Here is a 16,024-nt window from a genome sequence, read left to right as displayed (position 1 = left end):
TCAGGTCAGGGCCAGAGCCAGGGCCCCATATCTCCTCCCGGCAGATGGTAGACACTCAGACAATGCACCAGTCATCCTCAAGGATGGGAGGACCACAACAGGTGATGCTCTGAAGCTCTCCCCCGTAAGGAGGAACACAAGAAGATATACATGCATACACTAGTGTCTGGGAACCAAGGTCAAGTAAAAACACACAGAACCACACACATCTCAAACGCACACACCTCATCACGAGGAGATACAGCATAAGACTGTATCACTCTGGGACTCTTCACCTTCTTCCGAAGCAGACCTTCCACGGAGGCGAAGCTCCGGACGAACCATCAGCGCTGATTAGGGACTTAGACATATTCGATTTCTCACGCTTATGACTTTGTATAACCGTTGCCACTTTACTTAATAAATCCAAGGTCCTCGTGCCGATAGACTTTATTACCTCTCCGTCTCATTTCATCTGGTCCAGTAACTAGCCAGACCGTTTTTCCCAACACATCCCACAAATACCCTTTGAGTCCTCTTTAGCTACTAGTGTTTTCACGACGTTCGTTACCAACGATGCTTTCGGGAAACGGTGTGAAAACTGTACGATGCACTGACTGACTGCAATGACTGTCGCGATTCCCATTGAAACGAATGTCGCAGTGATTAGTCTTCAAAACATGAGCTGGTAAATTGTGAAAAATGAATTAAACTTTAATCAGACAACGCGGTTATATGCTATAGACCCTAGAGTATCTGTGCTATAAAAGCTGGGACGAATTTCAAATTATAAATATGTACAATCCATAATGTTAGCTCTCTGGCTCATAGCTCAGCGGACTACAAAAGCTCCCAAGCCGTATACGGTCCGTCCTATTTATGTGAAAAACTTTATATTTGGATTGTAAAACGCATGAAAATATAAATGAATGATGATTTCTTTTCCTTGGCAAGTGACCATGGTATAACTGGGATAATGCCCTTTGAGGTGTCAAAAACATGTTTGATCGTGATTAAAGGGGACTACTTTTTGAGGGAGATGAACTCAAACAGAGTACACATTTAATAAGCATGCAATACGGATAAGAAAAAGCATAATTATTAAAGTATTTGAATTGTTTTATTATGTTGGCAAGCAAGAAGTAGAATAAATGGGATAATCAGACTTATTAAAAGGGTTTGTGCAACCAACCGCACAACAAGACATGATTGCGGCTCTTGTTGCTCTCGTCTCTTTCTGCCAACGACATGCGCGTAGAGCGGGGAGTGACGTAGAGTGACGTAGAGTGACGCAGACTGATAAGCCCTCTATAAGACGACGTCTGGGTCGGGACCCGGCCCGCGGTCCGCTTGTTAGTGACCCCCGCCGTATACTATACACTATATGAAACACCATGCATACACACAAACTACAATATATTAAAAACTATTAACAATATGAACACGGTAATAATAATAATGACAAAGGTTGAAAGATTCAAGAAGCGCGCAAAACTTTCAGGGTCAACAGTCGTTGTTTGCAGTGGTTCATCGGAAGAGTAGTTCTTTCACTCTGTCATAATTATGTACAGTCTTGTATCTTTGGCTTTTTCTGAGTTTTAATTAAGTTTTTTGATCCGAATCAAAGGTTCAAAGGCTCTATAGAGAGGAGGGAGGCGGGGCCTATTGGAGACACAGTGACTAGACATTGGCTCTACAGAGGAGGGAGGCGGGGCCTATGGGAGGCAGTGACCAGCCATTGGCTCTACAGAGGAGGGAGGCGGGGCCTATGGGAGACAGTGACCAGCCATTGGCTCTGCAGAGAGGAGGGAGGCGGGGCCTATGGGAGGCAGTGACCAGCCATTGGCTCTACAGAGAAGGGAGGCGGGGCCTATGGGAAACAGTGACCAGCCTTTGGCTCTACAGAGAGGAGGGAGGCGGGGCCTATGGGAGACAGTGACCAGCCATTGGCTCTACAGAGAGGAGGGAGGCGGGGCCTATGGGAGGCAGTGACCAGCCATTGGCTCTACAGAGGAGGGAGGCGGGGCCTATGGGAGGCAGTGACCAGCCATTGGATGGACAGAGAGGAGGAAGGCGGGGCCTATTGGAGACACAGTGACCAGCCAGTGGCTGTACAGAGAGGAGGGAGGCGGGGCCTATGGGAGACAGTGACCAGCCATTGGCTCTGCAGAGAGGAGGGAGGGGGGGCCTATGGGAGGCAGTGACCAGCCATTGGCTCTACAGAGAAGGGAGGCGGGGCCTATGGGAAACAGTGACCAGCCTTTGGCTCTACAGAGAGGAGGGAGGCGGGGCCTATGGGAGACAGTGACCAGCCATTGGCTCTACAGAGAGGAGGGAGGCGGGGCCTATGGGAGGCAGTGACCAGCCATTGGCTCTACAGAGGAGGGAGGCGGGGCCTATGGGAGGCAGTGACCAGCCATTGGATGGACAGAGAGGAGGAAGGCGGGGCCTATTGGAGACACAGTGACCAGCCAGTGGCTGTACAGAGAGGAGGGAGGCGGGGCCTATTGGAGACACAGTGACCAGCCATTGGCTCTACAGAGGAGGGAGGCGGGGCCTATGGGAGGCAGTGACCAGCCATTGGCTCTACAGAGAGGAGGGAGGCGGGGCCTATGGGAGGCAGTGACCAGCCATTGGCTCTACAGAGAGGAGGGAGGCGGGGCCTATAGGAGACAGTGACCAGCCATTGGCTCTTCAGAGAGGAGGGAGGCGGGGCCTATGGGAGGCAGTGACCAGCCATTGGCTCTACAGAGAGGAGGGAGGCGGGGCCTATGGGAGGCAGTGACCAGCCATTGGCTCTTCAGAGAGGAGGGAGACGGGGCCTATGGGAGACAGTGACCAGCCATTGGCTCTTCAGAGAGGAGGGAGGCGGGGCCTATGGGAGACAGTGACCAGCCATTGGCTCTGCAGAGAGGAGCTCCTCAGTTCCGTGCGTCCCACCGCTGTCACCCAGAGCTCCAACGTTTGATGGGCATCCAGGATCTTCCCGACTTCAAAGAAAAGGCGCTGAGACTGCGTGACATTGAGATGTTCTTTTATTGAGAGGCCCCCCCCCCCCCCCCCCCCCCCGAGCTCAGCCATGACGGTAAAACGCGTGGACGGCGTGCGGAGCTCCGCCTCCGGCCGCTGACGGAGACCAGGGCGATCCCTCGGCCCCTCCCCTTAGGGGCGGGTCGTGCTGCTGGTCAGGTTTACACCACCTCACATCTCCGTCAGCGGTCCCGGCTCCGTCGCCTCCCCTCCTATGTACACGGTGTGTGTGGCTGGTGTCCATGGTAACGGGGACGCCCCCTCAGCGGGCACGCGGGCCGACCGCCGCGTCAGACCCCCCCTCCACAGTGTCCTCCACCCTGGCGTCCTCCCTCACACCTCCTCCTCCGTCACCTCCCCCTCCTCCTCCTCGTCCTCCTCCCCCTGCTGCTGCTCCTCACTCCCCCCGCGGCCGAAGCGGAAGCCGAAGCCTCCCTTCTCCCGGCTGAAGGCCTGCAGCCCCCCCGCCATGGAGAGCAGAGCCTCCTTCCTCCCCCCCGCCTCTCCTCCCTCCTCGCCTCGCTCCTGGAGGAGGTGCAGGCGCTCCGGGGAGCGGTGGTCCACGGGCCGGCTCCTCTGCACCTCCTCCACCTCCTCCTCCTCCCTCTCAGTCCCCTCCCGGGTCCTCAGGCCCCAGGGGCCCGGGGCCAGGAGCCGGAGTAGAGCCCGCTCCAGGGCGGGGCTGCCGGCCGCGGGCAGCTGGGGCCGTGCCCCGGTCAGCAGGACCAGGGAGAGCAGGAGGGTCCCCTGGGGGCTCCACCGACACCACATCTGGGGAGAGACGCGTTACACCCTCACACACACTCTGCTGCTGGGTCACACACACACACACACTCTGCTGCTGGGTCACACACACACACTCTGCTGCTGGGTCACACACACACACACACTCTGCTGCTGGGTCACACACACACACACACTCTGCTGCTGGCTCACACACACACACACACTCTGCTGCTGGGTCACACACACACACACACTCTGCTGCTGGGTCACACACACACACACACTCTGCTGCTGGGTCACACACACACACACACTCTGCTGCTGGGTCACACACACACACTCTGCTGCTGGGTCACACACACACACACACTCTGCTGCTGGGTCACACACACACACACACTCTGCTGCTGGGTCACACACACACACACACTCTGCTGCTGGCTCACACACACACACACACTCTGCTGCTGGGTCACACACACACACACACTCTGCTGCTGGCTCACACACACACTCAGATCTACTGGCTCAGACACACCAACAACAAAAAATAAATGATAACACAAAAGTACGTTTTTTACATTTTTTTTTACAGTTTTTACGGGGCCAAAAAGTTTAATATTATTAATTTGGTTCTTTAGTAACATCACGCAAGGTCTTAGTTATACTGGTCTTTACTGGTCTTAATTTAACTGGTCTCTACTGTATACTGGTTTCTACATGTCTCTACTTTAAACTGGTATCTACATGTCTTTAGAAGCGTTGTCCTCTCCCCTCTCCTGGTGTCTATAAGCATTGTCTACTGGTCCCCACTGTATACAGTTCCCTCTTGGTCTTTACTGCATACTGGTCTCTCCTGGTCTCTTAAAGAGGGTGTCGAAAGCATTGTCTACTGTTCTCCTCTGCTAACTGGTCACTAATGGTCTCTACTGGTATATCCTGGTCTCTAGAAACATTGTCTACTGGTCTCTACTGAATACTCGTCTATACCTAGAAGTGTTGTCTACTGGTATCGATTGGTTTGAAGTGGTGTCTTACCTTAGGTGGAGGCGCAGCTTGTCTACTGGTCTCTACTGAACACTGGTCTCTACTGGATACTGGTCTCTACTGGATACTGGTGTCTACTGGTCTGCAGCCGCTCTGACCTCTTAAATACCTCCAGGGAGGGGCTCCTCACCGCTGGACCACGGCCTGCCCTGATTGGTCCGTCAGTCACTGACGTCACATCCTCCTCCTCCTCTACATTCTTAAAGCTAAGAGACTTCAGACAATTAGCTGATTGGTTGGAGAGGTCATCAGAGAGAGAGAGAGAGAGAGAGAGAGAGGGAGAGAGAGAGAGAGAGAGAGAGAGAGAGAGAGAGAGAGAGAGAGGGAGAGAGAGAGAGAGAGAGAGAGAGACTTACCAAGGGGACCGAGATGTTCTGGGGAGAATGTTGTGTGACGAATCTTGTCAATGGAAGCTGAAGCTTGCAGGTGAATTGAGGACATTAGTGATTGAACCCAGAACGTCCTGGAGGTGAACCCTGAGGCAGCAGACAGTAGCATGGTGAGGTGGTGGTGGAGGAGGTGGTGGTAGTAGTGGTGGTGGAGGTAAGGGTGGTGGTGGCAAATCTATCATAGTACATCCTGAAGGGGGGGGTTTGTGGGCCTGTCTGTCTGTTGACCGCTTCCATTGACTTGAGGGTAACTGTAGGCTAGCTCCTCCTCATGCGAGGGGATACGCTTTTAAATACATTCCAAGGTTTCTAATGTGCTCCGAGTATCGCTTATTCAGAACGAGTGCAACAGATAATTTGGAAAAATGTTCAGCGCTGTGATAATTAGGCTTCCTATGTTAATTAAATGATCAGCTGCTTCTGGCTGGTAGTCTACACAGAGGGTAACCTGTCAGAACACTGAAGAATTATCTGGACCTGTACTGTACCTGTCCAGATGTTACCCAGGTAACATCTGTCCACTCGGTAACACCTGTCCACTCGGTAACACCTGTCTACTAGGTAACACCTGTCTACTAGGTAACACCTGTCCACCAGCTGTCTACTAGGTAACACCTGTCCACCAGCTGTCCACTCGGTAACACCTGTTCACCAGGTAACACCTTTCCACCAAGTAAGAATTGTCCTCAGTGAGAGAATCAAAGTGTCAGTTGAAACGTGGGATGATATGTGCAGGAGAGAGTGAAGGCCACCAACACAACATCAGGGATTTATTTATTCACACTTTACTCTACTGTAGACTAAGGAGTCACTTCTAGGGCACATGTGTTTTCTATTGGTCATAAAACTCACTCAACAGAGCAGAAACAAACTATTCATGTACTGATATTACTAATCATGTATATGTACTGACATTACGAATCATGTTTATGTACTGACATTAATAATCATGTATATGTACTGACATTACCTATCATGGATTTGTACTGACATTACAAATCATGTATATGTACTGATATTACTTGGTAATAATGCACATGTTGCTAGATTTCTACAAAATCTATAATATCAGCAAGAAACATCAGGTTTACAGTATACATCATCTTGCAAACTACCAACCTGTTAATCTCTTCACAGCATCAAAACTACTACTACTGCTACAACTACTTGCAACATTACGTGATCTTCTCTCTTCTCTTTTAAAATTTGTGGAAGTATATAGCCTAACATAACTAAAATATTTAGCCTGACAGAACTTAAGTATTTAGCCAAATCGAACTTGATTATGTAGCCTAACAAAACTTAATTATTTAGCCTAACATAACAAAAATATTTAGCCTGAAAGAACTTCAGTAATTATCCTAACAGAACTTAAGTATATAGCCTGATGGAACTTAAGTATTTATCCATCAGAAGGGATTCCACCAGAGAGAAGCTGGCCTGGAGGGCCCACCGGGCGGCTGCAGAGGAGCAGCAGCAGGGGCGTAGGAGTTTTTATCCCCCCGGTATAATTTTTATAGAAAAATATTTTATTTTATTTTGAAAGCGCAACACAGCGTCTTGTCACCGCTTCTTATTCTAAAAAACTGGATGATTGAGCAATTAAAGAATTGATTTGATATTTATCAGTTCATTACTGCCATTCAAAATGTGTTTTCATTTACATTTACAAATGTATCTTTTTAGTAGAATAAAATGTATTTGGGAATTTTTCAGTGTAGTTCATTTATGACATATTTCTGTTCAAACCATTAACGGATCTGTCAGGTTTCCGATATGTGTCCCCCCCGATGTTAAAGTCATTCCTACGGCCCTGGGCAGCAGGTCCTCTCAGAGCCCTTCTCCTTACACGTGGAGGTCCTCATTTAGAGGAGAAATAGGAAGGTTATGTCTGTGTTGTGTTCACACAGACCTCTACACACACACACACACACACGCACACGCACACACACACACACCTCCACACACACGCACACACACACACACACACACACACACACAACTCCACACACATAAACACACACCTCCACACACACACCTCCACACACACACACATACACACACACACACACCTCCACGCACACAACTCCACACACACACACACACAAAACTCAACACACACACACACACATACACACAACTCCACACACATAAACACACACACACACCTCCGCGCACACAACTCCACACACACACACACACACACAAACACACACACACCCCCCCCACACACACACACACACGCACATACACACATACACACACACACGCACATACACACATACACACACACACGCACACACACACACACACACACACACACACACACACACACACACACACACACACACACACACACACACACACACACACACACACACACACACACACACACACCACACAAATCAAACTTGTGATGAACCAGAGGATCACCACTGAACCCGGGGGCCACAGAGGGTGGAGTCAGGGGTGAGGCCTCCGCCCCGGGGCCACAGAGGGTGGAGTCAGGGGTGAGGCCTCCGCCCCGGGGCCACAGAGGGTGGAGTCAGGGGTGAGGCCTCCGCCCCGGGGCCACAGAGGGTGGAGTCAGGGGTGAGGCCTCCGCCCGGGGACAACAGAGGGTGGAGTCAGGGGTGAGGCCTCCGCCCATGAATCTAACTGTAGAAGTGTCTCAAGGTGACATCACACAATCCCTCTCTCCCCATTGGTTCGTCTCCTTCCTGGAAGCCCCCAAGAGGCGGGCTCCACCCCGGTGCACCCTGGGAGTTGCAGTCCAGGAGGAAGGAGTGGTTGGAACCCCCTGATTGGTCAGCGGGGGGTGGGACGTCAAGCGGGTTGGTAAGCAGGGAGAGCTGTGATTGGTCGATGGTGCTGGTGGAGTAGAGGGGGGAGCGGGAGAGGGAGGGGGGGCTGGTTGCCATGGTTTCGGCCCTGGAGGCGGTGGGCGAGTCGTCAACGGAGACGGAGCGCCTCATCTTGGCTCGGGCATTCTGGAACCACACCTGAACACACACACACACACACACACACACACACACACACAGACACACACACACGCAGCAACAGACGCACACACACACACACACAGACAAACACACGCACACACACACACACACACACAGACAAACACACACACACTATGTAAAATACTTTGAGGGATTTACAAAGCGTGATCCAAATGATTGATTAATGAATGAATTATGAATGGTTATCCAATCTACACCATTGGAAGATGTGGTGTCACCATGGCAACCTGCAGAGTGTTTAAAGCAGCTCATTAAGACTCTCAGCCAATCAGGAGGAGACGCTTGGCTGGGGCCCCTGGAGACCGTCTCCACCCTCCAGTCATGTGGGCCAATGTCCTGCTCCACCCTCTGATGAGTCAGGAGTATGAAGACTAGGTCGTATCGCTCTCTTCATGCTCTGCTCAGAGGGATAAGAGGTAGAGGACAAGGACAGTTTGGACCAATCACAGGTCAGAGGTGATCCTTGAGCCGTGATTAGGCCAATGGCCACCTGCGACCACGACTGTAGCGTGGGAGCTAAACCCTCCTCCTACCTGTAGTGCTTAAGGGGAGGAGCCTGCAGTCTACCTGTAGGACCTTAAGGGGAGGAGCCTGTAGCCCCTAAGGGGAGGAGCCTGTAACCCTAAGGGGAGGAGCCTGTACCTGGAGTAACCTCTTGGGCAGGCCGTCCTGTGGGCCCTAAGGGGAGGAGCCTGTACCCCCTAAGGGGAGGAGCCTGTGGTCATAAGGGGAGGAGCCTGTAGCCCCTAAGGGGAGGAGCCAGTACCTGGAGGACCCTCTTGGGCAGGCCGGTCTTGTGGGCCAGGCAGGTCCAGTCCTTCCCGTCCGGGTTGTGCTTCTGGGCGAAGTACGACTCCAGCGCTCGGAGCTGCTCGCTGCGGAAGCACGTCCTGATTCGCTTGTTCTGCCGGCGGACACGCCCCCCGGCCACCGACTCCCCCCTGTCATCCAATCGCGACTCTGGGCTGCTGGCAGACTCCTCCCCTTTTTAGAGGAGGTGAAAAGAGGAAAAATTTGGTTTTAAAATCCCTTGTCTCTCTACTTTATTCAACGTACTGTTCTACTTTATTCAACGTACTGTTCTACTTTATTCAATGTATTGTTCAACTTTATCCAACGTATTGTTCTACTTCATTCAACGTATTGTTCTACTTTATTCAACATATTGTTCTACTTTATTCAACGTACTGTTCTACTTTATCCAACGTATTGTTCTACTTCATTAGTCTTTCAGAGGCTCTGATCTGAAGCGGCTCCAGGTGAGCTTTATTGATGCTGCTGCTGGTTTCCTGAGTCACGTGAGGACCCAGTACAGACCAGGACCCGGTCCCACCACAGAGGGCGCTGTTTCTCATCTCAGATTTTAGCGGTGAGTAATCTCTTCAAAGGTGTAAATCTTATTTGCATTTAAGGAATGAAAAAAACACACACATACACGCACACACACACACAAACACCTTCTTTTCCACTTGTAGTATTATGGGGTGTATTGCCATTGCCATGGTAATGGGACTGACAGTAAAGGCTCCGCCCCTGCAGGAAGTAGAGGTTGCCAGGCAGCAGAGTGATGTCACATTCCTGCAGAGACAAAGGGTTTATGACGCAGGGTAGATAACGTCATATTAAAGTAATGCATGCTTTATTATAATAGTAGTTGAAGCATATCGTTAGAACACATAAACGTGTTGTGTGTGTACTAGTGTTGAAAAGTGATGGATTTTTGATTTTCATTGGCATTATTTACTTTGATTGTACTTATATTTATGATGCTTAACTTTGACACATTGATCTCTATCATCAGCAGAACCATTTCCTAGGATTCATAAGGCATACAGAATCTGAATGTAAAACATGCATTTATTATTTATAATGTTTATATCCATTTAAAAAATATAAATAATACATATAAAACTAAAACTTAAAATAAAAAACAAACAAAAATATAACCTAGATGTGAAACATTTAAGAACAAACACATGTATAAGAGCTATAACCACCTGGCAGGAGAAGCAGTGGGGGTGAAAGGTCAACTCTCCCGAGCGCATCACCATAGCGGTCGACGGGATTGGCTGCTGGCAGCGAGCGCATCGACCTATCACAAACAGCCTGACCAGGAAGAGACACGCCTCCGCTGAGTTAGGATCTCATTAAACGAAAAAGGTCAGGGTTAGGAGTCAGCGGTGTGTCGCTAGCTATTAGCAGCCTGATGCTAGCTTCTTAGCAGCTTGATGCTAGCTATTAGCAGCCTGATACTAGCTACTTAGTAGTCTGATGGTAGCTATTAGCAGCCTGATGATAGCTTCTTAGCAGCTTGATGGTAGCTATTAGCAGCCTGATGCTAGCTACTTAGCGGCCTGATGCTTGCTATTAGCGGCCTGGTGCTAGCTACTGAGTAGCCTGATGCTAGCTACTTAGTAGCCTGATGCTAGCTATTAGCAGCCTGATGCTAGCTAATAAGCGGCCTGATGCCAGCTACTTAGCGGCCTGATGCCAGCTACTTAGCGGAACTTCGCTAACAGACTTCTTTGAACTACACCTTGGGGATTGAACCCAGAGCCTTCGGGCGGGGGATCAACCACCCTCGCTGCTGCGTGACGCTGGGGTTGCCATGGCGACTGATGACGGGCGGTGCGAGGGGGCGGGGCTGACCTGCAGTAGTCCTGCTGGCAGTAGGTGTTGCCGCCCCTCCAGTAGAGGGAGGGGCTTGTCTCCAGCTCTCGATGGCATTGGCAGCAGCGCAGGCAGGCGCTGTGCCACGCCCGGCCAGCGGCCAATAGGAAGAAGCGCTCCACGACCCGCCCGCCACAACCCGCACACAGGATTGGCTCCTGGAAGGAGGGGGCGTGTCCATCCTGGAGACAAAAGGAGAGGGGGCTAGGAACCGCTGGACAGCCCCCCGGACCTGGACCAGGTCCTAGCCCTACTCTAGACCAGGTCCTAGTCCTACTCTAGACCAGGTCCTAGCTCTACTCTAGACCAGGTCCTAGCCCTACTCTAGACCAGGTCCTAGCCCTACTCTGGACCAGGTCCTAGTCCTACTCTAGACCAGGTCCTAGTCCTACTCTAGACCAGGTCCTAGCTCTACTCTAGACCAGGTCCTAGCTCTACTCTAGACCAGGTCCTAGTCCTACTCTAGACCAGGTCCTAGTCCTACTCTAGACCAGGTCCTAGCTCTACTCTAGACCAGGATCTAGCTCTACTCTAGACCAGGTCCTAGCTCTACTCTAGACCAGGTCCTAGTCCTACTGTAGACCAGGTCCTAGCCCTACTCTAGACCAGGTCCTAGTCCTACTCTAGACCAGGTCCTAGTCCTACTCTAGACCAGGTCCTAGTCCTACTCTAGACCAGGTCCTAGCTCTACTCTAGACCAGGTCCTAGCTCTACTCTAGACCAGGTCCTAGCTCTACTCTAGACCAGGTCCTAGTCCTACTCTAGACCAGGTCCTGGTCCTAGCTCTACTCTAGACCAGGTCCTAGCTCTACTCTAGACCAGGTCCTAGTCCTACTCTATACCAGGTCCTAGCTCTACTCTAGACCAGGTCCTAGCCCTAGTCTAGACCAGGTCCTAGCCCTACTCTAGACCAGGTCCTAGATCTACTCTAGACCAGGTCCTAGTCCTACTCTAGACCAGGTCCTAGCTCTACTCTAGACCAGGTCCTAGTCCTACTCTAGACCAGGTCCTAGTCCTACTCTAGACCAGGTCCTAGCTCTACTCTAGACCAGGTCCTACTCTAGACCAGGTCCTAGCTCTACTCTAGACCAGGTCCTAGCTCTACTCTAGACCAAGTCCTACTCTAGACCAGGTCCTAGCTCTACTCTAGACCAGGTCCTAGCCCTACTCTAGACCAGGTCCTAGTCCTACTCTAGACCAGGTCCTAGCTCTACTCTAGACCAGGTCCTAGCCCTACTCTAGACCAGGTCCTAGCCCTACTCTGGACCAGGTCCTAGTCCTACTCTAGACCAGGTCCTAGTCCTACTCTAGACCAGGTCCTAGCTCTACTCTAGACCAGGTCCTAGCTCTACTCTAGACCAGGTCCTAGTCCTACTCTAGACCAGGTCCTAGTCCTACTCTAGACCAGGTCCTAGCTCTACTCTAGACCAGGATCTAGCTCTACTCTAGACCAGGTCCTAGCTCTACTCTAGACCAGGTCCTAGTCCTACTCTAGACCAGGTCCTAGCCCTACTCTAGACCAGGTCCTAGTCCTACTCTAGACCAGGTCCTAGTCCTACTCTAGACCAGGTCCTAGTCCTACTCTAGACCAGGTCCTAGCTCTACTCTAGACCAGGTCCTAGCTCTACTCTAGACCAGGTCCTAGCTCTACTCTAGACCAGGTCCTAGCTCTACTCTAGACCAGGTCCTAGTCCTACTCTAGACCAGGTCCTGGTCCTAGCTCTACTCTAGACCAGGTCCTAGCTCTACTCTAGACCAGGTCCTAGTCCTACTCTATACCAGGTCCTAGCTCTACTCTAGACCAGGTCCTAGCCCTAGTCTAGACCAGGTCCTAGCCCTACTCTAGACCAGGTCCTAGCTCTACTCTAGACCAGGTCCTAGTCCTACTCTAGACCAGGTCCTAGCTCTACTCTAGACCAGGTCCTAGTCCTACTCTAGACCAGGTCCTAGTCCTACTCTAGACCAGGTCCTAGCTCTACTCTAGACCAGGTCCTACTCTAGACCAGGTCCTAGCTCTACTCTAGACCAGGTCCTAGCTCTACTCTAGACCAGGTCCTACTCTAGACCAGGTCCTAGCTCTACTCTAGACCAGGTCCTAGCTCTACTCTAGACCAGGTCCTAGCCCTACTCTAGACCAGGTCCTAGTCCTACTCTAGACCAGGTCCTAGTCCTACTCTAGATCAGGTCCTAGCTCTACTCTAGACCAGTTCCTACTCTAGACCAGGTCCTAGCTCTACTCTAGACCAGGTCCTACTCTAGACCAGGTCCTAGCCCTACTCTAGACCAGGTCCTAGTCCTACTCTAGACCAGGTCCTAGCTCTACTCTAGACCAGGTCCTAGCTCTACTCTAGACCAGGTCCTAGTCCTACTCTAGACCAGGTCCTAGCTCTACTCTAGACCAGGTCCTAGTCCTACTCTAGACCAGGTCCTAGTCCTACTCTAGACCAGGTCCTAGCTCTACTCTAGAACAGGTCCTAGCTCTACTCTAGACCAGGTCCTAGCTCTGCTCTAGACCAGGTCCTAGCTCTACTCTAGACCAGGTCCTAGCTCTGCTCTAGACCAGGTCCTAGCTCTACTCTAGACCAGGTCCTAGCTCTGCTCTAGACCAGGTCCTAGTCCTACTCTAGACCAGGTCCTAGTCCTACTCTAGACCAGGTCCTAGCTCTACTCTAGACCAGGTCCTAGCTCTGCTCTAGACCAGGTCCTAGCTCTACTCTAGACCAGGTCCTAGCTCTGCTCTAGACCAGGTCCTAGTCCTACTCTAGACCAGGTCCTAGTCCTACTCTAGACCAGGTCCTAGCTCTACTCTAGACCAGGTCCTAGCTCTGCTCTAGACCAGGTCCTAGCTCTACTCTAGACCAGGTCCTAGCTCTGCTCTAGACCAGGTCCTAGTCCTACTCTAGACCAGGTCCTAGTCCTACTCTAGACCAGGTCCTAGCTCTACTCTAGACCAGGGCCCCGGTCCACCGTTCAAACAGCTTCTATGATAGACGGATGGTAGAGAGAGGGGTGGAGAGAGGGGGGTGGAGAGAGAGAGGGGTGGAGAGAGAGAGGGGTGGAGAGAGAGAGAGGGGTGGAGAGAGAGGGGTGGAGAGAGAGAGAGGGGTGGAGAGAGAGGTGGAGAGAGAGGGGTGGAGAGAGAGAGAGGGGTGGAGAGAGAGGTGGAGAGAGAGGGGTGGAGAGAGAGGGGTGGAGAGAGAGGGGTGGAGAGAGAGGGGTGGAGAGAGGGGGGTGGAGAGAGAGAGGGGTGGAGAGAGGGGTGGAGAGAGAGAGGGGTGGAGAGAGAGGGGTGGAGAGAGAGAGAGGGGTGGAGAGAGAGGTGGAGAGAGAGGGGTGGAGAGAGAGAGAGGGGTGGAGAGAGAGGTGGAGAGAGAGGGGTGGAGAGAGAGGGGTGGAGAGAGAGGGGTGGAGAGAGAGGGGTGGAGAGAGAGAGAGGGGTGGAGAGAGAGAGGGGTGGAGAGAGAGGGGTGGAGAGAGAGGGGTGGAGAGAGAGAGAGGGGTGGAGAGAGAGAGAGGGGTGGAGAGAGGGGTGGAGAGAGAGGGGTGGAGAGAGAGAGGGGTGGAGAGAGAGAGAGGGGTGGAGAGAGAGGGGTGGAGAGAGAGAGGGGTGGAGAGAGAGAGAGGGGTGGAGAGAGAGAGGGGTGGAGAGAGAGGGGTGGAGAGAGGGGGGTGGAGAGAGGGGGGTGGAGAGAGAGGGGTGGAGAGAGAGAGAGGGGTGGAGAGAGGGGGGTGGAGAGAGAGGGGTGGAGAGAGGGGTGGCGAGAGAGAGGGGTGGAGAGAGAGAGGGGTGGAGAGAGAGAGGGGTGGAGAGAGAGGTGGAGAGAGAGAGAGGGGTGGCGAGAGAGAGGGGTGGAGAGAGGGGGGTGGAGAGAGAGGGGTGGAGAGAGAGAGAGGGGTGGAGAGAGGGGGGTGGAGAGAGAGGGGTGGAGAGAGGGGTGGCGAGAGAGAGGGGTGGAGAGAGAGAGGGGTGGAGAGAGGGGGGTGGAGAGAGAGGGGTGGAGAGAGGGGTGGCGAGAGAGAGGGGTGGAGAGAGAGAGGGGTGGAGAGAGAGAGGGGTGGAGAGAGAGGTGGAGAGAGAGAGAGGGGTGGCGAGAGAGAGGGTGGAGAGAGGGGGGTGGAGAGAGGGGGGTGGAGCTGACAGCAGGTAAGTGGGAGGGTGTGGCCCAGTGTTGACAAACGTTTTTGGTTGCGTCTCCATCGCCACGGCTGCCGATCGTCTCCGGGCCGTTGCCGTGCGGCTGCCGGCCGTACAGGATGTCCTCCAGGGACCGGTCTGCTGAGGTCATCATCGCCCTTGGAGGGATGGGAGGAGTTATTAAACCCTTCATAATCACACACACACCCACATACACACTTTAAAACCCCTTCATAATCACACACACACCTGCTGCTATTTAAAGACACCACGGTGTTTGTGAGTGTTCGTGTGTGTGTGTTCCTGTGTGTGTGTGTGTGTGCTCCTGTGCCTGTGTGTGTGTGTGCGTGTTCCTGTGTGTGTGTGTTCCTGTGTGTGTGTGTGTTCCTGTGTGTGTGTTCAAAGTGAGAGTGAACATGCTGGTCAAATGAGCACTAGCAGTTGACAGTGGGGTTAGTTGACCCCATGTGACCACGTGTCTGACCACCGTGTCGGCTCACAGCCCACCCTCACACACGGCAACATCAGCCAGCAGCATGTCACCCTCTGCACTGACACACACCATACTGTACACACTGACACACACCAGACTCTACACACTGACACACACCATACTGTACACACTGACACACACCAGACTCTACACACTGACACACACCAGACTGTACACACTGACACACACCAGACTGTACACACTGACACACACCAGACTCTACACACTGACACACACCAGACTCTACACACTGACACACACCAGACTCTACACACTCTGACTCTACAGTCTGCATTGGGAACAGGCTGAGATAAACCAGAGGTTCAGCTAACAGGTTAGTTATAGTTAACAGGTTCAGCTAACAGTTTAGTTATAGTTAACAGGTTCAGCTAACAGGGTAGTTATAGAGGGTTCAGCTAACAGGTTAGTTATAGTTAACAGGTTCAGCTAACAAGGTAGTTATAGAGGGTTCAGCTAACAGGGTAATTAGTAGAATACAGGTTCAGCTAACAGGTTAGTTATAGATGGT

The 16,024-nt window shown here is 52.1% G+C and overlaps 1 protein-coding gene across 1 annotated transcript; it reads right to left on the bottom strand.

Annotated features, from left to right (window-relative positions):
* Window positions 1–7,825: 7,825 nt before the first annotated feature.
* On the bottom strand, window positions 7,826–15,195 carry LOC307085221 (LIM/homeobox protein Awh-like; the record flags this gene model as incomplete). The annotated part of the gene is made up of 6 exons (XM_079749915.1): window positions 7,826–8,173; window positions 8,964–9,181; window positions 9,655–9,775; window positions 10,195–10,303; window positions 10,847–11,049; window positions 15,016–15,195. 6 exons carry the CDS (start codon window positions 15,193–15,195, stop codon window positions 7,826–7,828), a joined length of 1,179 nt encoding a protein of 392 aa, XP_079606041.1.
* Window positions 15,196–16,024: the final 829 nt, after the last annotated feature.

This window comes from Pollachius pollachius, assembly GCF_949987615.1.
Source record: "Pollachius pollachius genome assembly, chromosome: 13".
In the NCBI taxonomy this organism is placed as follows: domain Eukaryota; kingdom Metazoa; phylum Chordata; class Actinopteri; order Gadiformes; family Gadidae; genus Pollachius; species Pollachius pollachius.
This window is presented reverse-complemented; position numbering and strand designations above follow the sequence as displayed.